This window comes from Eschrichtius robustus, chromosome 6, assembly GCF_028021215.1.
Source record: "Eschrichtius robustus isolate mEscRob2 chromosome 6, mEscRob2.pri, whole genome shotgun sequence".
Taxonomy (NCBI): Eukaryota; Metazoa; Chordata; class Mammalia; order Artiodactyla; family Eschrichtiidae; genus Eschrichtius; species Eschrichtius robustus.
In genome coordinates, this window is record NC_090829.1 from 79,187,687 (window position 1) to 79,212,728 (window position 25,042).

The 25,042-nt window shown below is 37.1% G+C and overlaps 1 protein-coding gene and 1 pseudogene across 4 annotated transcripts in view; both read left to right on the forward strand.

Annotated features, from left to right (window-relative positions):
- The window catches only part of IQCB1 (IQ motif containing B1), a 48,431-nt gene that overhangs the window by 6,455 nt on the left and 16,934 nt on the right, over positions 1-25,042 (forward strand). For 2 of the 4 annotated variants that reach the window (XM_068546645.1, XM_068546646.1), the window contains exons 5-9: positions 887-1,016; positions 13,276-13,369; positions 19,540-19,639; positions 22,620-22,798; positions 24,780-24,889. In XM_068546645.1, coding sequence (XP_068402746.1) covers positions 887-1,016; positions 13,276-13,369; positions 19,540-19,639; positions 22,620-22,798; positions 24,780-24,889 — 613 coding nt within the window. Of the gene's footprint in view, positions 1-886; positions 1,017-13,275; positions 13,370-14,983; positions 15,403-19,539; positions 19,640-22,619; positions 22,799-24,779; positions 24,890-25,042 lie in introns of those variants that run through there. The other 2 variants (XM_068546647.1, XM_068546648.1) reach the window with 2 other exon arrangements.
- LOC137766416 (protein PET117 homolog, mitochondrial pseudogene) lies at positions 14,527-14,851 on the forward strand (annotated as a pseudogene).

The following is a 25,042-nucleotide window of genomic DNA, read 5'->3' on the forward strand; positions in this document are numbered from 1 at the left end:
CCAAAGGGAAAAGAGAAACTGGTACATGTGAGTGTAAGTCTATTGACCTTAGGAACTGATATGCAAAAAAAAAAAGCATTAGTCAGTTTTTAGTGTACTTAGTATGTAGTCACTCTTGCTTATCAGTGTCTGCAGAAGCCTCTAACATTGGTACTTACTCATTAGAGTACACACATAGAGACCATTCTTGGATTGGGGACTTTTTTTGGTATTAGTCTGCACAAATAGTTCTTACCATTGAGGCTTTTGAATATACTCGTTTCATATCCAGGGGGTGACTTTATGTGTGGTTTCAAGAGGACCCATTTCTCTAAATGACCTTCTCTCTTTCAATGTATATTGTAAACTGTTCCTACTAGAGTTTTTGCTGTCTCCTCTTCTGATGTAGGGAATGTGCAATCAGATATTTTGCAGATTTTAGGAAAGTAGATCTATTGGAAAAAATTGATAATCTGTCCCTTGTAGACTAATGCTACCCTAGCTATTTTTCAGCTATCTGATGTGTAAAATGTATCAGTTAACACATATGTTACTCCTGAATGGTGTTCTGTTGCTTTTAGAGTGTGTGTAGCCCCTTCACTGAAAACTTGCCTCTTTCTCTTTATTGTGAGCCAAGTGTATTTTGTTTCCTGAAGGATTGACAAGTAAGTTTTTAGGACATGTAAGTCCTAGCTCTAAGTACAGGCAAAATCCACACCACTGTTTACTTGTTACTTGTTAAGAAAGTTGTTACACTAATTTTCCTGTAAAAGTTCTTTATTGGCTTGGCAACAAAAGAAAGATACTAAAAATTCTCATTAAGACACCGTGTCTACAGAAGCTTTAGCATTCATCTAAAATTTATAATTAGCACAAACTTAATCACAAACTTGTGCTCTTATTTCAGCCATTGCTGTGTGGGCTTGGAACCAGGAGAAGATGCAGAGGAATTTTACAATGAATTACTTCCATCAGCTGCAGAAAATTTTCTGGTTTTGGGGAGGCAATTGCAAACATGTTTCATCAACGCAGCTAAGGTATATGTATTTATTTAGGGTTTTTTGTTTTGTAGCCAAAACAGGTTAATTCTTGAGACGATGTTCCACATTGTTTTTTCAAGTGTGCAATATTTGGCTGAAAGTACAATTAGAGTAATGGATTCAAACATTTTTAAAGCTACAACCAAAAAAAAGAAAATCTCTACATTTGAAATTTTTAAAGTGCTGACTGAACTGAAGCATATTGTATGACAGTATGCTTTTTGAAGGATCTGTTTTACTACTCAGTTTTGAGCATCACCCATAGACATTTATTTCCGTAGCATTTTCCTAAAACATACCTTCTACTTAAATCAGTAGTGGAAGAAAGTATTGTTCTCTAGGCCCAAGGCTTTTCTCAGTAGCTCCAATGGTGAAGAAGAATAAAGATGCACTTTCTATATGCTCCTTCAGATCCTCTCTATTCAAAATATTTCAACCTAAACATTTGGATTCATTTCACTCCAACAAGTATTTCTTGGGTGAATTATGCTGGATGCTATATGTACTTTTTTTTTTTTTTTTTTTTGACCTATAGATCATTTAGAAGTATGTTGCTTAGTTTCAAAATATTTGAGGGTTTTGTTGGTGTTTTATTGTTATCAGTTTCTAATTTAATTCTGTCATGTCAGATAACATACTCTGTGTCATTTCAGACCTTTGAAGTATTTTCAGACTTGTTTTATGGCACTCCATATGTTTTATAGTGGTGAAGGTTCCATTACAAGCAGTCCTTACTTTGCACAGTGCTGTCTTAACTGAAACTCATGGATATCAGGGACATGTAAAGCTTTTGACATACACAGATTTCATTTAACATGGTACCATGCAAAAGCAAAGACTGCCCGTATACCTGAATGTGAACTCCTCAGTTGTAGTGTGTAATGTTCTGTAAATGTCAATTAGATCAGTTTGGATATAGAATATATAAGGAGTGATAAGTCCGCAAGGCTGAAATTCCACCTTGGAAGAGTTCTTGGCTATATGTACATTTGGGCCTACTGCCACATCAGAGATAGAGCAGATTCACAACTTTTGTGAATTATGAAGGGAAATAATGTAAGTCACTATAGGATGTTAAGTTCCATTTGAGATGCTTTGGGTATATAAGGAATAGACATAGTTTTGCATTTAAACAACTCTCAGGCTAATAAAGTAGATAAAATCTCTAGGTATTTCTTATAGAAAACCTAAGACAGATATATTTTTAATTCAAAAAAATAAGTTTAAAAAGTTTAAGAGTGAAATTGAGCAAGATATACAACAGTATGGACAAAAGAGTGGTTTGAATATGAGAAGTATTGTTGGCAGAGAATTTAACTTAGTGGTAGAGTATATGGGTCACAGATGCCACTTCTAGCATCTCCATTGACATTTTGAGGGATGCTAGCAGTAAATAAATATTTGCATATTTGCTAGATATAATTCAGTTCAGTTAAAGCGGCATGAACTATAGAAATTGTGTTGAACTTGATTTCTTTTCTGGCTGTGCCACAAACTAACTCTGGGTTTTTGGTCAAATCACTTGATTTCACTCTATCTCAGCTTCCTCCTTTGTAAAATGAATTTCCATCTCATGAATAGCTCAGACCATTATGAAAGCTTTATGTTTTCTTCAAAGCACTTTTATTTAATATTCCCCACTTAAAAGCAATAATACTTACATTCTTTTCATTTATACAGTCCTTCAGTACTTTTCATAATACTTTCTTATTCTTAATCATGGTATTTGTACAGAGATAAAAAATTCTTTAGTATATACATCAAAGGGAGTAAATCAGCTACAAAAAAAGAGGGCCACTTGACCACAGAACAAATTAAAATGGTGAATAAAAAGAAAATGACGAGAGACAGGATTCAGTGCACAGGACCAGGAGGACACAGAAGTGTCCAGAATCCAGGAAGGAAGTTGCTGTCTGAGTCCATGACTCAGGTTCCAATGGAGCAGGTACTGGTGTGATGGACAGGCTGGTAAGGCAGGAGGACCAGCTCTCCTTGGCCTGAAAGCCCAGCCTCTGCCACTGAGCCCATCCAGTTCTTCCTGTTGCACTTGTTTTTTGTTTTTTTTAACATCTTTATTGGAGTATAATTGCTTTACAATGTTGTGTTTGTTTCTGCTGTATAAAAAAGTGAATCAGCTATATGTATACATATATCCCCATATCCCCTCCCTCTTGCGTCTCCCTCCCACCTTCCCTATCCCACCTCTCTAGGTGGTCACAAAGTACCAAGCTGATCTCCCTGTGCCATGCAGCTGCTTCCCACTAGCTATCTATTTTACATTTGGTAGTGTATATATGTCAGTGCTTCTCTCTCACTTCGTCCCAGCTTACCCTTCCCCTCCCTGTGTCCTCAAGTCCATTCTCTACGTCTGCATCTTTATTCCTGTCCTGCCCCTAGGTTCATCAAAACCATTTTTTTTTTACATTCCATATATATGTTAGCATACGGTATTTATTTTTCTCTTTCTGACTTCACTCTGTATGACAGACTCTAGGTCCATCCACCTCAGTACAAATAAGTTTCATTTCTCAGTTTCATTTCTTTTTATGGCTGAGTAACATTCCATTGTATATATGTGCCACATCTTCTTTATCCATTCATCTGTTGATGGACACTTAGGTTGCTTCCATGTCCTGGGTATTGTAAATAGTGCTGCAATGAACATTGTGATACATGTCTCTTTTTGAATTATGGTTTTCTCAGGGTATATGCCCAGTAGTGGGATTGCTGGGTTATATGGTAGTTCTAGTTTTAGTTTTTTAAGGAACCTCCATACTGTTCTCCATAGTGGCTGTATCAGTTTACAATCCCGCCAACAGTGCAAGAGGGCTCCCTTTTCTCCACACCCTCTCCAGCATTTACTGTTTGTAGATTTTTTGATGGTGGCCATTCTGACCGATGTGAGGTGATACCTCATTGTGGTTTTGATTTGCATTTCTCTAATGATTAGTGATGTTGAGCATCCTTTCATGTGTTTGTTGGCAATCTGTATATCTTCTTTGGAGAAATGTCTATTTAGGTCTTCTACCCATTTTTGGATTGGGTTGTTTCTTTTTTCGATACTGAGCTGCATGAGCTGCTTGTAAATTTTGGAGATTAATCCTTTGTCAGTTGCTTCATTTGCAAATCTTTTCTCCCATTCTGAGGGTTGTCTTTTGACTTGTTTATGGTTTCCTTTGCTGTGCAAAAGCTTTTAAGTTTCATTAGGTCCCATTTGTTTATTTTTGTTTTTATTCACATTTCTCTAGGAGGTGGGTCAAAAAGGATCTTGCTGTGGTTTATGTCATACAGTGTTCTGCCTATGTTTTCCTCTAAGAGTTTTATAGTGTCTGGCCTTACATTGAAGTTTTTAATCCATTTAGAGTGTATTTCTGTGTATGGTGTTAGGAAGTGTTCTAATTTCATTGTTTTACATGTAGCTGTCCAGTTTTCCCAGCACCACTTATTGAAGAGGCTGTCTTTTCTCCATTGTATATTCTTGCCTCCTTTATCAAAGATAAGGTGGCCATATGTGCGTGGGTTTATCTCTGGGCTTTCTATCCTGTTCCATTGATCTATATTTCTGTTTTTGTGCCAGTACCATACTGTCTTGATTACTATAGCTTTGTGCTATAGTCTGAAGTCAGGGAACCTGATTCCTCCAGCTCCTTTTTCCTTTCTCAAGATTGCTTTGGCTCTTCAGGGTCTTTTGTGTTTCCATACAAATTGTAAAATTTTTTGTTCTAGTTCTGTGGAAAATGGCATTGGTAGTTTGATAGGGACTGCATTAAATCTGTAGATTGCTTTGGTAGTATAGTCATTTCCACAATATTGATTCTTCCAATCCAAGAACATGGTATATCTCTCCATCTGTTTGTATCGTTTTTAATTTCTTTCATCAGTGTTTTATAGTTTTCTGCATACAGGTCTTTTGTCTCCTTAGGTAGGTTTATTCCTAGGTATTTTATTCTTTTTGTTGTAATGGTAAATGGGAGTATTTCCTTAATTTCTCTTTCAGATTTTTCATCATTAATGTATAGGAGTGCAAGAGATTTCTCTGCATTAATTTTGTATCCTGCTACTTTACCGAATTCATTGATTAGCTCTAGTAGTTTTCTGGTAGCATCTTTAGAATTCTCTATGTGTAGTATCATGTCATCTGCAAACAGTGACAGCTTTACTTCTTCTTTTCTGATTTGGATTCCTTTTATTTCTTTTTCTTCTCTGATTGCTGTGGCTGAAACTTCCAAAACTATGTTGAATAATAGTAGTGAGAGTGGGCAACCTTGTCTTTTTCCTGATCTTAGAAGAAATGGTTTCAGTTTTTCACCATTGAGAATGATGTTGGCTGTGGATTTGTCATATATGGGCTTTATTACGTTGAGGTAGGTTCCCTCTATGCCCACTTTCTGGAGAGTTTTTATCATAAGTGGGTGTTGAATTTTGTCGAAAGCTTTTTCTGCATCTATTGAGATTATCGTATGTTTTTTATCCTTCAATTTGTTAATATGGTGTATCACATTGATTGATTTGCATATATTGAAGAATCCTTGCATCCCTGGGATAAACCCCACTTGATCATGCTGTATGATCCTTTTAATGTGCTGTTGGATTCTGTTTGCTCGTATTTTGTTGAGGATTTTTGCATCTGTGTTCATCAGTGATATTGGTCTTTAGTTTTCTTTTTTTGTGACATCTTTGTCTGGTTTTGGTATTGGGGTGATGGTGGCCTCGTGGAATGAGTTTGGGAGTGTTCCTCCCTCTGCTATATTTTGAAAGAGTGTGAGAAGGATAAGTTTGATAGAATTCACCTGTGAAGCCATCTGGTCCTGGGCTTTTGTTTGTTGGAAGGTTTTTAATCACAGTTTCAATTTCATTACTTGTGATTGGTCTGTTCATATTTTCTATTTCTTCCTGGTTCAGTCTTGGAAGGTTGTACTTTTCTAAGAATTCGTCCATTTCTTCCAGGTTGTCCATTTTATTGGCATATAGTTGCTTGTAGTAGTCTCTCATGATCCTTTGTATTTCTGCAGTGTCAGTTGTTAGTTTTTTATTTCTAATTCTTTTGATTTGAGTTTTCTCTGTTTTTTTCTTGATGAGTCTGGCTAATGGTTTATCAATTTTGTTTATCTTCTCAAAGAACCAGCTTTTGTTTTATTGATCTTTGCTATTGTTTCCTTCATTTCTTTTTCATTTATTTCTGCTCTCATCTTTATGATTTCTTTCCTTCTGCTAACTTTGGGGATTTTTTTGCTCTTCTTTCTCTTATTGCTTTAGGTGTAAGGTTAGGTTGTTTGAGATTTTTCTTGTTTCTTGAGGTATGATTGTATTGCTATAAACTTCCCTCTTAGAACTGCTTTTGCTGCATCCCATAGGTTTTGGGTCATCATGTTTTGATAGTTTGATTAATATGTGTCTTGGTGTGTTTCTCCTTGGATTTATCCTGTATGGGACTCTCTGTGCTTCCAGGACTTGATTAACTATTTCCTTTCCCATATTAGGGAAGTTTTCAACTATAATCTCTTCAAATATTTTCTCAGTCCCTTTCTTTTTCTCTTCTTCTTCTGGGACCCCTATAATTCGAATGTTGGTGCGTTTAATGTCCCAGAGGTCTCTGAGACTGTCCTCAGTTCTTTTCATTCTTTTTTCTTTATCCTGCTCTGCAGTAGTTATTTCCACTATTTTATCTTCCAGGTCACTTATCCGTTCTTCTGCCTCAGTTATTCTGCTATTGATCCCGTCTAGAGTATTTTTAATTTCATTTATTGTGTTTTTCATCGTTGCTTGGTTCCTCTTTAGTTCTTCTACATCCTTGTTAAATGTTTCTTGCATTTTGTCTATTCTATTTCCAAGATTTTGGATCATCTTTACTATCATTATTCTGAATTCTTTTTCAGGTAGACTGCCTATTTCCTCTTCATTTGTTAGGTCTGGTGTGTTTTGACCCTGCTCCTTCACCTGCTATGTGGTTTTTTGTCTTCTCATTTTGCTTATCTTACTGTGTTTGGGGTCTCCTTTTCACAGGCTGCAGGTTCGTAGTTCCCGTTGTTTTTGGTATCTGTCCCCAGTGGCTAAGGTTGGTTCAGTGGGTTGTGTAGGCTTCCTGGTGGAGGGGACTAGTGCCTGTGTTCTGGTGGATGAGGTTGGATCTTGTCTTTCTGGTGGGCACGTCCACGTCTGGTGGTGTGTTTTGGGGTGTCTGTGGCCTTATTATGATTTTAGGCAGCCTCTCTGCTAATGGATGGGGCTGTGTTCCTGTCTTGCTAGTTGTTTGGCATAGGGTGTCCAGTACTGTAGCTTGCTGGTCGTTGAGTGAAGCTGGGTCTTGATGTTGAGATGGAGATCTCTGAGAGATTTTCGCCATTTGGTATTACGTGGAGCTGGGAGGTCTCTTGTGGACCAGTGTCCTGAAGTTGGCTCTCCCACCTCAGAGGCACAGCCCTGATGCCTGGCTGGAGCACCAAGAGCCTTTCATCCACACAGCTCAGACTTTTGGGAGGTCTGACGTCTTCTGCCAGCATTCAGTGGGTGTTCTGTAGGAGCAGTTCCACGTGTAGATGTATTTCTACTGTATCTGTGGGAAGGAAGGTGATCTCCGCGTCTTACTCTTCTGCCATCTTGCCCCTCCCCCAGAAAATGTTTCTGGGTCATCATGTTTTCATTGTCATTTGTTTCTAGGTATTTTTTTGATTTCCTCTTTGATTTCTTCAGTGATCTCTTGGTTATTTAGTAGCATATTGTTTAGCCTCTATGTGTTTGTATATTTTACAATTTTTTTTTTTTACTGTAATTGATATCTACTCTCATAGCATTGTGGTTGGAAAAGATACTTGATATGATTTCAATTTTCTTAAATTTACTGAGCCTTGATTTGTGACCCGAGGTATGATCTGTCCTGGAGGATGTTCCATGTGCACTTGAGAAGAAAGTGTATTCTGTTGTTTTTGGGTGGAATGTCCTATAAATATCAATTAAGTCCATCTGGTCTAATGTGTCATTTAAAGCTTGTGTTTCCTTATTTATTTTCATTTTGGATGATCTGTCCATTGGTGAAAGTGGGGTGTTAAAGTCCCCTACTATTATTGTGTTACTGTTGATTTCCCCTTTTATGGCTGTTAGCATTTGTCTTATGTATTGAGGTGCTCCTATGTTGGGTGCATAAATATTTACAATTGTTATATCTTTTTCTTGGATTGATCCCGTGATCGTTATGTAGTGTCCTTCTTTGTCTCTTGTAATAGTCTTTATTTTAAAGTCTATTTTGTCTGATATGAGTATTGCTATTCCAGCTTTCTTTTGATTTCCATTTGCATGGAACATCTTTTTCCATCCCCTCACTTTCAGTCTGTATGTGTCCCTAGGTCCGAAGTGAGTCTCTTGTAGGCAGAATATATATGGGTTTTGTTTTTGTATCCATTCAGCCGGTCTCTGTCTTTTGGTTGGAGCATTTAATCCATTTACTTTTAGGGTAATTATTGACATGTATGTTCCTATTACCATTTTCTTAATTGTTTTGCGTGTGTTTTTTGTAGGTCTTTTCCTTCTCTTGTGTTTCCTGCCTAGAGAAATTCCTTAGCATTTGTTGTAAAGCTGGTTTGGTGGTGCTGAATTCTCTTAACTTTTGCTTTTCTGCCAAGTTTTTAATTGCTCCGTCGAATCTGAATGAGATCCTTGCTGGGTAGAGTAATCTTGGTTGTAGGTTTTTCCTTATCACTTTAAATATGTCTTGCCTTTCCCTTCTGGCTTGCAGAGTTTTTGCTAAAAGATCAGCTGTTAACCTTATGGGGATTCCCTTGTATGTTGTTTGTTGCTTTTCCCTTGCTGCTTTTAATATTTTTTCTTTGTATTTAATTTTTGGTAGTTTGATTAATATGTGTCTTGGCATGTTTCTCCTTTGATTTATCCTGTATGGGACTCTGTGCTTCCTGGACTTGATTGACTCTTTCCTTTCCCATGTTATGGAAGTTTTCAACTATAATCTCTTCAAATATTTTCTCAGACCCTTTCTTTTTCTCTTCTTCTTCTGGGACCCCTATAATTCGAATGTTGGTGTGTTTAATATTGTCCCAGAGTTCTCTGAGACTGTCCTGAGTTCTTTTCATTCTTTTTTCTTTATTCTGCTCTGTGGCAGTTATTTCCACTATTCTATCTTCCAGGTCACTTATCCGTTCTTCTGCCTCAGTTATTCTGTTATTGATTCCTTCTAGAGTATTTTAAATTTCATTTATTGTGTTGTTCATCATTGTTTGTTTGCTCTTTAGTTCTTCTCGGTCCTTGTTGAACGTTTCTTCTATTTTCTCCATTCTATTTCTGAGATTTTGGATCATCTTTACTATCGTTACTCTGAATTCTGTTTCAGGTAGACTGCCTATTTCCTCTTCATTTCTTTGGTCTCGTGGGTTTTTACCTTGCTCCTTCATCTGCTGCATATTTCTTTGTCTTCTCATTTTGTTTAACTTACGGTGTTTGAGGTCTCCTTTTCACAGGCTGTAGGTTCATAGTTCCCGTTATTTTTGGTGTCTGCCCCCAGTGGGTGAGGTTCGTTCAGTGGCTTGGGTAGGCTTCCTGGTGGAGGGGACTGGTGCCTGTGTTCTGCTGGGTAAGGCTGGATCTTGTCCTTCTGGTGGGCAGGGCCGTGTCTGGTGGTGTTTTTTGGGGTGTCTGTGAACTTATTATGACTTTAGGCAGCCTCTCTGCTGTCAAGTGGGGTTGTGTTCCTGTCTTGCTAGTTGTTTGGCATGGGGCATCCAGCACTGGAGCTTGCTGGCTGTTGGATGGAGCTGGGTCTTAGTGTTGAGATGGAGATCTCTGGGAGAGCTCTTGCTGATTGATATTACATGGAGCCTGGAGGTCTCTGGTGGTCCAGTGTCCTGGACTTGGCTCTCCCACCTCGGAGGCTCAGGCCTAACACCTGGCCAGAGCACCAAGACCCTGCCAGCCGCATGGCTCAGAAGAAAAGGAAGGAAAAAAAACAACAGAAAAAAGTGAACAGATAGAACCCCAAACCAAATGGTAAAAGCAAAACTATACAGACAAAATCACACAAAGAAACATACACACACACACTGATAAAAAGAAAACAAACAAAACCAAACAACAACAACAAAAACGAACAGACAGAACCCTAGGACAAAGGGTAAAAGCAAACCTAAACCAACAATAATCACAGAAAGAAACATATACACACTCACAAAAAGAGAAAAAAGGAAAAAAAATTTTTTTAAATAAAAATAAATAAAAAGGAAGAGAGTAACCAAACTAATAAATCCACCAATGATAACAAGCACTAAAAACTAAACTAAGATAAACCTAAACCCAAAAAACAATTCTGACGCAGAAAGCAAACCCCTCGTCTACAGTTGCTCCAAAGTCCACCACCTCAGTTTTGGGAACATTCGTTGTCTATTCCTGTATTCCAAACATGCAGGGTTTATCAGGTTGATTGTGGGGATTTAATCCACTGCTTCTGAGGCTGCACAGAGAAATTTCCCTTTCTCTTCTTTGTTCGTACAGCTCCTGGGGTTCAGCTTTGGTTTTGGCCCCGCCTCTGCATGTAGGCCCCCCTTAAGCATCTGTTCGCCACCCAGACAGGAGGGGGTTAAAGCAGCAGCTGATTAAGGCTTTCTTGCTCACTCAGGCCAGGGAGAGGGAGGGGTACAGTAGTCATAATTGGCATGCGGGGCAAGCCTGTGGAGGGAGAGGCCAGTGTGACATTGCAACAGCCTGAGGTGTGCCTTGTGTTCTCCCAGGGAAGTTGTCCCTGGATCATGGGACCCTGGCAGTGGCATGCTACACAGCCTCCCAGGGAGGGTGTGGATAGTGACCTGAGCTTGCACATAGGATTCTTGGTGGCAGCGGCGGCAGCGTTAGCGGTCCATGCCCATCTCTGGGGTCCAAGCTGACAGTCGTGGCTCATGCCCATCTCTGGAGCTCGCTTAGGCAGTGCTCTGTTGTCTCTGGGCACACGGAGCAGGAATCCGCTCTACTTGCGCACCCCAAAAGAATGGTCTCTTGCCTCTTAGGCAGGTTCAGATTCTTTCCCGGACTCCCTCCCGGCTAGCTGTGGTGCACTAGCCCCCTTCAGGCAGACTTCACGCAGCCAACCCCAGTCCTCTCCCTGGCATCTGACCTCCAAAGCCTGAGCCTTAGCTCACAGCCCCCACCCGCCTCGGTGGGTGAGCAGACAAGCCTCTCAGGCTGGTGAGTGCTGGTCGGCACCGATCCTCTGTGCGAGAATCTCTCCACTTTGCCCTCTGCACCCCTGTTGCTGCCCTCTCCTCCGTGGCTCCGAAGCTTCCCCCCTGGTCACCCCCTGTCCCCGACAGTGAAGGGGCTTCCTAGTGTGTGGAAACTTTTCCTCCTTCAGAGCTCCCTCCCAGAGGTGCAGGTCCCGTCCCTATTCTTTTGTCTGTGGTTTTTCTTTTTTATTTTGCCCTACCCAGGTACGTGGGGATTTTCTTGCCTTTTGGGAAGTCTGAGGTCTTCTGCCAGCATTCAGTAGGTGTTCTGTAGTCATTGTTCCACATGTAGATGTATTTTTGATGTATTTGTGGGGAGGAAGGTGATCTCCACATCTTACTCCTCCACCGTCTTGAAGGTCCCCGCACTTGTTTGTTGATGGGTCATCATGGCAATGGGAAGCACAGAAAAAGTTAATTATCAGCACAGACTAAAATGGAACAATTTGGACTTTGGTTTAAAATTAATTAAAATTCTGTTTCTAGTGATAAAAAAGAAAAAGAAAACTGAATTTATCTATTAGTTCTATCTACCTAGTTGTTTCCCAATTATATATATATTTTTAAATTAGCTAGCAGGTAGGTAGTAGAGCACATGGTGGGACATACACAGGGTATTATGGCCTAAACTGCAAACTCGTTAAAATATGCATACACATATACATATATACGTGCATATATATATATATATGTATACACACACACACACACACACATACATATATATATATTAGGTTGGCCAGAAAGTTCGTTTGGGTTTTTCATAACATGTTACAGAAAAACCCGAATGAACTTCTTGGCCAACCCAATATATGTATTTTATATGTAAGAATAGAAAAATAACTGCCAGAATTTTGTAGTGACTTAAGGGTAAATTTTGTTAACCAGTCTCAGAGGCCATGAATTTGTGGGTGACATTATCTAATGGGTTTTTAAAGGAAATCAGTAAGTATAGGAGCCCAGCACTATACTTCGAGGTTGGCCGCAATGAAGATTACCATGCCCTTTATTTCAGTGAAACTGGCTAAGGCAGTTTATTGGACTAAAGGGATTCTTGATCTAATGTTACACTTCTTCCTTTTTTGACTGTTGGTATATTTGTTAGTACATGTCTATTTAAGCACCTATCTAACCCTGAGGTAGAATAATAGGAAGAAAATACTTTCATTATTATGAAGAGTAACCATAGCAACCATGTTTTTGCTGTTGTCATTACTTGTATGGCACAGTACATTCAGGACATGGATAAGATTAATGGCCTTTATACAACTTTCCACTAAAATTATGTGGCCAGTAAGACAGAATTGTGAATGTAATCTGTTTCTTATTTCCCATTGTGACACATACTCTAATGTAGAATAATTTCTCACCCTACTTTCCAGAAGGAAAGAAGCAGAAAAAATTGTCATTTATTTATTGGATAAATATTGATTGAACTTTCACTGTGTGTCAGAACTGTTTTAGACACTGGGTGTATAGTGGAGAGCTAAATAACATGGTCTCTGCCTTCATGGAGTCATAGAGTAGAAGCTGCAACTGAAATGCACTAATAATAATGCTTTTTATGCTGACATCTACATTTGCATATTGCAGTGATTTTCAACCCTGGCTACATAACCAAATCACACACCTAACTTTGTAAAAAGTCAGATGTCCAGACTTTTAACTTTGGAGATTCAGATTTCAGTATGTTTGGACTAAAGCCTGTGCATAGGGATATTTTTTAAAACTCCATAGATGATTCTTATGTATAGCTGGTATTGAAAAATCCTAGTGTATCAACTTGTAGTTCTTATACTACGTATATTGTCCCATTTGACCTCTGGATAGCAACCATTTCTGTTAAGTAGAGTAGGTATTACTAGCCTGTTACCACAGTTTTATAAATTAAGAAACTAAAAGCTACAAGATCATGTACCTCATAAATAGCTGAGATAGATCCAGAAACCAGGTCCTGTGACTCCTCAAAGAGAAGTCTATTTTTTTATTAATTAAAACAATTACAGAAAAGTCAATTGGTTTTTTGTGTGTGTGTTAAGGGTGAAGAAAAAGATGCATTACTACACTTTTTTGAAATTGTGACTGATTCTCTCTTCTGGCTATTGGGAGGACATGTTCAACTCATCCAGAATGGTAAGAAAAAAGATTTTTTAATTGATAGTCATTGTAGAGTCACCCACTAACAGTTTGATTTTTTTTTTCTAAAAATAAATACCTCATTAACTACAGATAACCACAGTTAAATGAAACCACACTGAAATAACCCCACACACAAAAAATAAAATTACATTTGGATGTTCCAGCTTTAAATAGACAACATTAACAATGTAGATATTACATTAAGCAGAAAATTGCTAAAATATAACTTTCTCCTTAGCTTTTTCTATTTAGCAAATCTAAGATAAGGATTAATGATCTTAACAGTTTAGTCTAGGGAAATCTTTTTTTTTTCCCCCAAAGATTACAGTTATATTTTAGACTTAGTATGATAGAAATCCCTATGTACAGAGTATAGATACAATTTAACTCACAGCCTAACTACTGATGTAAGAGTAAGCTTTTATCTAATGATATTTTACTAAACTTGAAAGTTACTATATAGGATTTCTGTACTTACATTGAGCAATACAAATACATGTTAGTTTTATATTATGTTTCCTTGAGACTGAGAAAGTAAACTAATAATAATGATGACAACATTCTTACCTTCTTGAAAGATTTAATCTAAGAAAAATGTAATTATATAGGAATAATATAAGAACATTGATATTTTTTAGAATGTAAAAATTGAACTGAATATTAATATTTTATTTTTTACTCTCAGAATTATGCATGTGCATAATTTAAAGAGTCAGATAGTTCCGTAAGAATTGTTTAAAAAATACACACAATCCCTGGCCCTCACACCTAACTCCAGTTCCCATTTTCTAAAGGCAACTACTTTCGATTAGTATAACTAATACTTTTGGTAGTTATAGCCACATAGAGCTAAGTAACATGCTTGAATACTTCTTTTTAAAAAAAGCATTATCCATTTCCCATTATAGAACAAATATTATTATAAACTACCCAACTTAAAGAACTATTTTACCAAAAATATAAAGTACTTAGCCACACTATAGTGAGATATTAAAGACCTAGTTAAAGAGAGACAGTGAGAGAGAGAATACTTGAAAAATTTTTAAATATGCCATATTCCTTTTCAAAAATTATAACAAGCGACTGCTCGCGCCTGGCGGCAGCTGGGGCTCTGCACTCAAGGGGTCGAGCCTGGCCCGCCCCGACAACGGCGCGTGCTCGGCGGCGGCCCCAGGCCTGGGGCACTGGGAGCGGAGGCCGCGGTGGCCGGCGCCGGGATGTCGGGGAGCTCGAAGGTGGTGCTGGGCCTCTTGGTGGTGCTGACGGCGGCCACCATGGCGGGCGTGCATATGAAGCAGCGGCAGGACCAGCAGAGGCTTCGTGACGGAGTGATCAGAGACATTGAGAGGCAAAATCGGAAAAAAGAAAATATTCGTCTTTTGGGAGAACAGATTTTTCTGACTGAGCAACTTGAAGCAGAAAGAGAGAAGATGGTGTTGGCAAAAGGATCTCAAAAAACGTGACTTGAAATGCGTGTGAGATATTGATGGAACAGACAGCGTTAAGTGTGTGTGAGTGTTGATGGAGAACCGCTTAGTGAGATCTTCAGCCTTTTTGTGGTCACCGTCCTTTTAAACTTGATCAGAAAAAGGACGGTGGATCGTATATTCTAAATAATTGCTTTAAGTGCCCCTTGTGTCTGAGTAGAGCCAGGCAGACGCTCTTCTGAGAGTTTGTTTGTGTGGTCAGCAAGGAGCCCCTTCAAGCTTAGTGTCCAGAGACTGAGATTGTTCCCGAGAGCACTGAACCTGCAAGCCGGGAGGGATGGAGAGTAACATCCATCTGAGCAGTTTGATCAGTCGGCACGACGATGAAGCCACAAGAACGTCCACCTTGGAGGGGCTGGAGGAGGGAGAGAGAGGTGGAGGGGGAGACTCTGCTGATTGTCAAGTCAGAGGACCAGGCGTCCGTGGACTTGTCTCACGACCAGAGCGGGGACTCCCTAAACAGTGATGAAGGGGACGTGTCGTGGAGGGAGGAGCAGCTGTCCTACTTCTGCGACAAGTGCCAGAAGTGGATCCCAGCCAGTAAGAGCTTCTCCTTTCCTTTGCTTTGTCAATTCCTGCGGGAAGGTTTGTTTTTCTAACCTGTGAAAGAAACATGAATGTGAAAGAGACCCAAATAAAAAGATAACTCTTATATTTATTATTAGTGTAGTTGGTTAACTGCAAATTTATGTAAAACATAGACACATTTGTACTAATATATATTACTGCCAACCTCTATTCACGTTGTTAAATTAGCATTCTCGATTGTAACCCAATAAAAATTAGAAAATTGGAAATTCTGTGTTACTTAAAGAATTAGCCACATTTTTCTTTCAGGGTCACATTATTGTGGTTTTGAGGCCAAATTCTAGGCCCAGCGTAGAGCTAAACTTCAGACTCATAAACATAACTCTTGTAGTATTTAACTTACATGGAAAACAACTGCTATAGTATGTTGATATAAGGTCGGAATTAGGAGATTAAATATGTATTATGCCTTTTTCTAGGGCCATTCGTGTTTTCTCCTTGCTGGCCTCCTTGATCTGCTGGCAGTAGATACACGCAGTGAGGTGCTTTGCCAGGCATCAGGGCTCTTATCCAAAACAGTATGTTTCCATTAGGCAGAGAGTAGTAAAGACGTATGTACTAGAGGAATACTCTGTGCAATAGAATTTGTAACTAGGTCAGAGAAATTTATATATGTGTATGAGGATATATATTGTTGTGAACTGGGTCATTTTCTGGTATGTGGAGGTGTTTTTAAGGTGGTTTCAACTCTTCGGATTCATAGTTATTATTAATAAATTAACACCATTTTCAAATTAAAAAAAAATTATAACAAATGTGACAATACTCCACAGATCAATCTGTAGATTTAAAACACCAATAAAGTAGGTATTAAAACTAAGTTAAACAATTGGATACAAAATTAGGATGTCCAGTAACCTTTTCTCTCAAAAGAACCACCTCCTTGGAGAAATGGCTGACTGTATATAGGTATGAGGTAGAAAATATGCAAGGTAAGCCAAAAGTATCTTGAATACTAGATAGGAAGGAAGCAATCAAAGTCTATTAGGATTCTGTGAAAAGGACTCAGGAGCCAACATAAGGAGGCTTCTACTAGCTAAAAATGGGAAATTTGAACAGTAATAAGGGTAATAACTACAGTGGATTAAAACTCATCAAATATAGTGAGATTATTAACTTTAACCTTTTATTATGGAAAGTAGAATAGTATAATGAACCCCTATGTACTCATCACTGAGCTTCAACAACTATCAACATTTTGCTAATCTTTTTTTATATATTCCCATACCACTATTAATAAAAGTTACCATTAGAGTCTGCTAGGGGACCAGTTCATTTTGAAAACTGGTAAATGAAGAGTCCAGCATTTATACTGCCTTTTCTTACATATTGATGAGGAGAAACTTTTCTTTATAAACATATCCCAACTAATAAGTGAAAAAGGTATGATAGAATAGTGCCATTTTGCAACCTTTAGTGAATTATCCATCACTGTCAACACCTCAGAAGGAGAGAAAACCAGATAATAAGTGCCTCATCATAACCTCACATATGACATGGATATGCCAAAAATTCAAACATGAATCATTTTGATCCTGGAGCTCCAACTACCAATTTGTAGAAGGTCAGAGAAACATTAAATTATACCCCAGGAATGCAGTTAGCAAAGCTAGACTGTGGGAAACTCATAGGACAATTGACATAGTTTCATCAACAAATAAATTGCAAGGGGGAAAAAAGGTAAAGTAGAAACCCGTAGATTAAAAGAAATTTGAAAGATAACCAGTTCCAATGTGTGACTCTTAATTGGATCTTGATTCAAATAAACTTTTAAAAATTCACACAAAAAATGGAAATGGGAGGACTGACTGGATATTTGATAAAATCAGGGAATCATGATTATTTAGGTTAGATAATGGCTATGTTTTATTTTTTAATAATTCATATGTTTTGAGAATATGTATTGAAATACTTGTGGATAAAATGATTTGATGTCTTAGATTTGCTTTCAAATGGGAGGCAGGAAGTAGATGGGATAGGTGAAACAAGATTGTTGGTGAGTTGATCACTGTTAAAGTTGAGTGACTGGTACATGCAGGGTCATTATACTGTTCTCTCTACTCTTACATATGTTTGAAACTTTAATTGTAAAAAGTTTAATTAAATAAAGAAATGGGCAAAAGTATCAGTTTTACTTTGGGGGACCAAATAGTTATCTGACTGCACTTGAAAAACAGAGGCTTCAAAAATAAGTTATATAATAATATAAGACAAATAGTATAAAAAATAAAGTAGAATAACTTTAATAAATTATCATAATTTTTCCAATATAGAAAAAAGGTATATACACACTAGATACTACATGATTTCAGTGAATTCAAAGTTAAAGAGTTGTTAATGAAACATCTTTAAGTAGACAAAAATGGAAAAATACACTTATCCCAGCTACAGAGGAGAATTTTTTTGCTATTAAAGAATAGAAAATTAGAAGCCATAAAAATATTTAATAGTAGTGGTATTGTGTTTTGAAGTTGTTAAACATTAAAAAAGAATGGTATCTGGTGAGATATTGAAATACTGGATTATATAAATAGAAATGAAGAACAGTAGTTAGTATGTGAAAGAAATCAAATACGTTCCCTCAGGAAACTGAAAGAGGAAAAGAGGAAAGTTGTTTTGTAGAAGCTAGGGTAGTGTTCACAGAGCTGCCTTGCCAACATACCTGATCCCACTTTAATTAAAATTCTGAGGGGCTTCCCTGGTGGTGCAGTGGTTAAGAATCCGCCTGCCAATGCAGGGGACACGGGTTCGAGCCCTGGTCCGGGAATATCCCACATGCCATGGAGCAACTAAGCCTGTGTGCCACAACTACTGAGCCTGCGCTCTACAGCCCGTGTGCCACAACTACTGAAGCCTGTGCACCTAGAGCCCATGCTCCGCAACAAGAGAAGCCACCGCAATGAGAAGCCCAAACACCGCAACGAAGAGTAGGCCCCACTCACCGCAACTAGAGAAAGCCCATGCACAGCAACAAAGACCCAACACAGCCAAAAATAAATAAATAAATAAATAAATTTATTTTTTAAAAAAATTCTGATCAGTTAGTGAAGAAAGGACTATAAACTGACATTTACTGGGAACCTACCCTGTTCTAGGACATTTTACAGTAGTCTGTGAAAGAGCTGTTATTTTTAGTTTTACAGAGGCAGAAATAGGTGTTCTGAGAGGTTAAGCGACTTGCGTAAAGTAAGCATCCAGTGCCAAGTCTTCATAACTGGCTGCTCAGAGCCTAAAAATTATAAACCAATAAAAACAAATACTCTTCTGGGTAGTTAATGATTTTATTATTATTTAAGATAAGATATTAGCAAACATGATAAACATGATACATTATATAACAATTAAATTTTTAAGGACACGAGCCACTGATTATGGTCATCTGTACCATTGCTATTCCTTCACATTCTTTTTTTCACAGAAAACTTGGTTTTCTTCACTGAAATCACTGCTAGAAAAGGAGATTCAGTCTTAGGATTTTATATTTTACTTTTAATTTAAGGGGAGATAACAGTAGATTCTTAGCTTAGTATTTCTTTATTTTTTTTTTAATTTATTTTTGGCTGCGTTGGGTCTTCGTGCTTTCTCTAATTGCAGCGAGCAGGGGCTACTCTTCGCTGCAGTGCGCGGGCTTCTCATTGCGGTGGCTTTCTTGTTACGGAGCACAGGCTCTAGGTGCGTAGGCTTCAGTATTTGTGGCACGCGGGCTCAGTAGTTGTGGCTCGTGGGCTCTAGAGTGCAGGCTCAGTAGTTGTGGCGCATGGGCTTAGTTGCTCTGTGGCATGTGGGATCTTCCCGGACCAGTGATTGAACCCATGTCACCTACATTGGCAGGCAGATTCTTAACCACTGCACCACCAGGGAAGGAAGTCCCATCTTAGCTTAGTATTTCTTTATTTGTAACTGTCCATAAAAATGGAATAGCTATCTATTATAGTTATTGAAACTATTCTAAAAAATCTTTATTGCAAAGTATATAAAGGCAGGAAGTTTAACAGAAATGATTATGCTTTGGCTTGGTTTTGAAAGGGCAAGTAAATACCAATTGTATCATCATAGAATCTTAATCTTTCTTATCTTCTCTTCCTTTAGTACTGCGAAGTGATCATTTCTTGCACTTACTACAAACTGACAATGTTCAGATAGGATCTACGGTCATGACCATGCTACAGAACATACTACAGATCAGCAGGTAACTTGGCCTTACAAAATATGTAGAATTTTTTATTTGTGATCAGAGCATTACCAATTTTATTCCAATTTTCCTAAAATCATCGATTGTATATGACTTGTACATGGCATTTAAAAAGCTCTATTATTACCATTGTATTTCAGAAAAAAATGGTTGTAAAATACTGTAAAAGACTGGAAATTTATTATCAAATTTTTATCTTATCTCAGAGCTTAAGAAGATTTTAGCCCAAATCTCAGGCTTAGAGAAGAAAAATTACTGTGATATCTGAAGGAAAATATTGGGATCACAATAAAAAATGTTTAATCATATATTTATTTAGTAAACGGCAAGCTTAGTATTTGCCAGGTGCTATAGAAGGGCATAAAAGAAGTAATAGGCAATTTCCCCAGGTTAAAATAGAAAGGCAGAGTAAACACTGTTGAAATCATTGATTCTTTCAGTTCAATATGGATTTGTTAAGCATCTACTATATGTGCCAAGTATTTGTCTGTCATTGGGTTTACAAAATTGATTAAGATATGAACCTTGTCTTCAAATAGCTGACAGTATAGTGGAAGAGACTAACACATAAGGACAATTATATTACAGTGTAATAAGTTACAATGTTTAAGGGTACACAAATATTAGAGAAGCTCCTAAACCAAACTGAGGGGGGGATACTTCCTAGAGAAGGTTAACACCTGAGATGAAACTTTACGGATGAGAAATTAGCCAGGGAGGAAGAAGAGAAAACAGTATTTCTAGGCAGAGATAACAATATAAGCAAGTGCACACAGGTAAGAAACAACATGCAGAGGGTAAAAAGTAGGCTAGAGTTCATAAGACAGGATACCATAGAAGAGAGAGCTACACAAAGAGAGAACCCCAGAGATCTGCAGAGTCCCCTTCAAGCTTTCAGTAGAACACTGATTAGCACATGCGTTTGAGGAAACTATCCAATGTCATGGAAAACAGTAATCCAAAAGGATTAAAAGGAGCAGTACCAGAAACACAGAGCCAAGAATACTGACTGATTCCAGCAGCCAAACTGGAAAACTACATGAAAAATGGAGCACTGAGAGTACTCAGGATGGTTTCATCTTAGTAGTGGGGGATAATAGCACTAGACTGAGCACCATTCTGGATCATCCAAACAAAATAAAAGCAAGATCTGAAAGGATCAAATTGTTTCCAAGCAAGTTAACCACATCTGGTTATTGAAACTGCCTACATCTTAAAATTTTCTTTATTTGTAAAGTATACAAAGGCAGGAAATTTAGCAGAAATGGTCATACTTTGATTTGGCTTTAAAAGGATGAGAAAATCAAACTTGTGCCATCATAGAATCTCTGCTTTGCTCTTTTTTTCCCCCCCTTTTCCTTTAGTAATACAAAGTAATCATTTCTGCAAACTGATGATGTTCAGATAGGATCTACAATCATAACTATGTATAAAGTTCTAGAAAATGTAAATTAATTTATAGTGACAGAAAGCAGATCAGTGGTTGCCTGGGTATAAGGTGCCAGGGAAGGTAAGAAGGGAGGGACTACAGTGAAACAAAAGGAAGCTTTGGGGGGTGATGGGTATGTTCATTATCTTGATTGTGATGGGGAAACGTCAAAACTTACCAAATTGTACATTAAATGTGTGCAGTTTGTTGTATATCAGTTATACTTTAATGAAGCTGGTCAAAATAAAAAATCCTTAGGTCTTCCTGAGCATTTTGATACGCAGTAAGATAAAGGATGCCTTCAGGTATGACACCAAGTTTTCTATAATGGATAATAGACAGTGGTATAGCCAAAACAAATTCAATATTGGTTATGTCCAACATAGGTAGATGTTTACAGCAGGCAGAGAAATAAGAGTCCATGCAAAGACTTGTACACAAATGTTTATAGCAGCTTTATCTGTAACACCCAAAGACAAGACAACTTAAATGTCCACTGACAAGTGAATGTGACTTCTGGAAGAGATCTGGACTAGAACTATGGACTTATGAGTTAGCCTAAAAACGATAGTTAAAAACATGAGAGAAGATGAGCTCAGTGGAAAATATGAATAGAGTGAGAAAAGAAATGGGCTGAAAATGGAATCCTGGGGAGTAACCTTTAAGGGGTATATTGGGGAAGGGGAGCCCACAAAGAAGACTGAGAAAGAATGGTCAAAAATCTGTAAGTAGAGGATGGAAGAGGATCAGAAGAACATTTTATCACAGAAGCTGAATGGTAGAGAATATCAGGCATAACCTTTACGGTTACTTTTTCTACTGGATAAAAGTCATTTATATTGTTGTTGAGTAAGAATCTCTTTGCATTGCTCTCAGATAATAATCATTGCCATTATTTGCTTTCTACAAGCCAACATCTACTTTTACAGAATTGCAAAATATCCTAATCAGTAGTAAATGGATAATCAAAGGTACACACCCCTAGAAAATCACATACTCCTTGGTGGGGTGAGTAAAAGAACACCCAGTAATCCCTTTTGACTATTTCGATGTTTCAGGTAATTTTTCATGACATCGGTAATGCAACATGAAGTTGCTAGTGTAATAAAGGAATACTACAAGAAAAAGTTCCTTCTATATTAAGTACATGATAATTGAATTCCTATAACATGTTTGTCTTCGTACATCATTAAGCAGTGAACCATGTACTTAATGTCCTGTGATTTTCCTCTTATTATTGCCTTGAAGCTTTTGAACCATCTATTTACTATTTTGCACATTTATCTTTCCTCCAGTATTTGATTGCAAGTTTCTTTGGCAACTTTGTATTCCTTACTTTACCTAGCATGGTGCCTTACAGTAAGAATTCAATTAATTGATTTAATGTGATGTATTCTTGGAATTAAGCTATCTGCTTAAACTACTGGTTATCTTCATGGATCAGGCCATAGGCATTAAGTTGCTGCACCTTTAATGTTTAATTTTTTGTGATACTTATGTGTCGTTTAGTAACGGTACATTTTTTATTTTTTTATTTTGTTCTATTAGTGGTGATTTACTCAGAATAGAAGGGAAAACCCTGCATTCAATTTTAGATGAAGTTGTTTTCAAACTTTTATCAACTCCTAGTCCAGTCATAAGAAGTACTGCTACAAGGCTCCTACTGTTGATGGCTGAATCCCATCAGGAAATTTTGATTTTACTGAGACTAAGTGCCTGCTACAAAGGTAGTACATATATTCTTTCTTTTCTTGCAAGTCTCAAAAAGAACATTTTTATTGATGGTTTATGGAAAACAAAATACTTGTGTTTTTAAAAAGTCAATAATTGAAATGTGCAGATAAACTCTGTCACAGCAGATAACAATTCAGGGAAAAAACCTTTATGTAATCCAGCCATCTTCGTGTCTCAACAGATGGCATATGATACCTTATTGACAAGGTTACAATGAATATTTGCTCCCTCTCTGACAAGAAGGTTGTGTATTGAATATACCATATAGTGTAGTAAAATAATGACCAAAAAGATCAGTGATCTTACCTAACTTTACTGAGAAAATAGAGCTGTGCTTCAGAGATTGACAGCCCTTTTGATCTTTACATCAATTGATAATTACTCTTCAACTCCTATACTGCCTTTCCTCAAAGACAAACAAAAAATTTCCCTCACCTCCAAAATCAAACATATGTGAATAAAAAGTCTGAAAACTTGAGAAGGAAAGGACTCAGTGTTTTACCATTACCATATAATATCTTTCATTTAATTGAGCATTTACTATGTGTCAGATAACTATTCCTCATACTTTATGTGTATTAAAATATTTAATCTTCATAACAATCCTGTGAGATGTTTACTCTTATCCTCGTTATATAGCAGTGGAAACAGAGGCATGGAAAAAATGTAGGTGTTTACCCAGAATTACTCAGGTAGTTTTTTTTTTTTCAACTGTTAATCGAAGTTATATGTTAGCTTTGTTTTATTTCTTTGCTAGCCAGAGCCATGAATTCATTACAATATATTTTCTTATTCAGTATGGTCAAGAAGTAGGTTTCTAATTGATTAAATATACTTACTAATACAGGGTTATATTATATATAAAATTTCAAGAATTAGAATATAATGTGATGCATTTAATACCAAAACTATTACAATGGCCTTTAATCATTCTTGATGATTTGGAAGGCACTTTAGTGACTTATCTTGCATGAGTCATTACTGTGAACATTGTAATTATTTTATGTATTATAGAAATAGGGAGAGAAGTGCCAGTAATAAAACTGTCTAGATGATATTGTGCCAGATACACATTTTTTATTTCTGTAATTAGATTTCTTCTATAGAAATGTGAATGTACAACAGAGTTCATTCTAAAGGAATTTTATCTTAAGCTGTCTCCCTTTCTTTTCTCAACAGTAGAACTTATTCAGTTTCCTCAAGATATTTTACAATTATTAATACTGCTGAGAACTTGAGTCTTGAAGAAAGTATAAGACATGGAAAGACCCATCTAGTGGCTTCCCCAGTTGTACAGTCCAAGGCCATTTTCCCTTGCTTATGTATATTGCGTACATACATCATAATACATCATTCCTCCATGCCCTGGAAATAGTACTTACTTTGTAACTTATATTACTACTCAGTTTTAATTTGGGATGAAAGTGCAGTATTTTAATATTATAGCACTTCTTCTATAATAAAAGCTCAGGAACCTATTGATTTACCCCAAATTACATACATTACTGTATATTTTTATGTAATAATAACTTCCTTTAATTAGTAGTAACTAATAACCTGCTTAAGTGCTACCACAGGATAGGCATTTACTCAGTATGTATTCATTATCTTTTTTTAAATGTTTTTGTTTAAGGTATTTATGTTCAAAAAAAAAAAAAAAACAACTATATGTCTCTACCCTTTGACTTATCGCAGTGATTCCACTCTTCCTTTTTTTTTTAATTAAAGAGGTTGACTAGACAGATTTTGCATCAGATCTCACAAGTGAGCACATAAGAACTCCAGGACAGTGGAAAATCCTAAAGACCTCAATCTAGAAGTTTTTGAGAAAAGGAAAAAGAAAAATCATGTGATTAATCTTGTTATTATTTTCATTTGTTTGTAAACTAGACTTTTTAACCTCAAATTAATTCTGATTAGATAACAAAATCATATTTTATTATTAATAGTTGTGCCTTTGTTATTGCATTTCAGGACTCAGAAGTCTACTAAATAAACAAGAGCCTGGGACAGAGTTTAGTCAAGAACTTAGACAGCTCATTGGTCTTTTAAGCCCTAAGGTCTATCAGGAAGTAGAAGAGCAGGTATTAAATTATAAAAATAATTTGCATGATATTAACTAACATTTCAGTAAACATTTTAGTTTCAAAATATTGGATAGTGGTAGTCTCTTGAATCTTTTTTTTTTGCTCTCTCTCCCCCTTCCTTTACTTATTTTCCCCTAACATCCAGAGCAG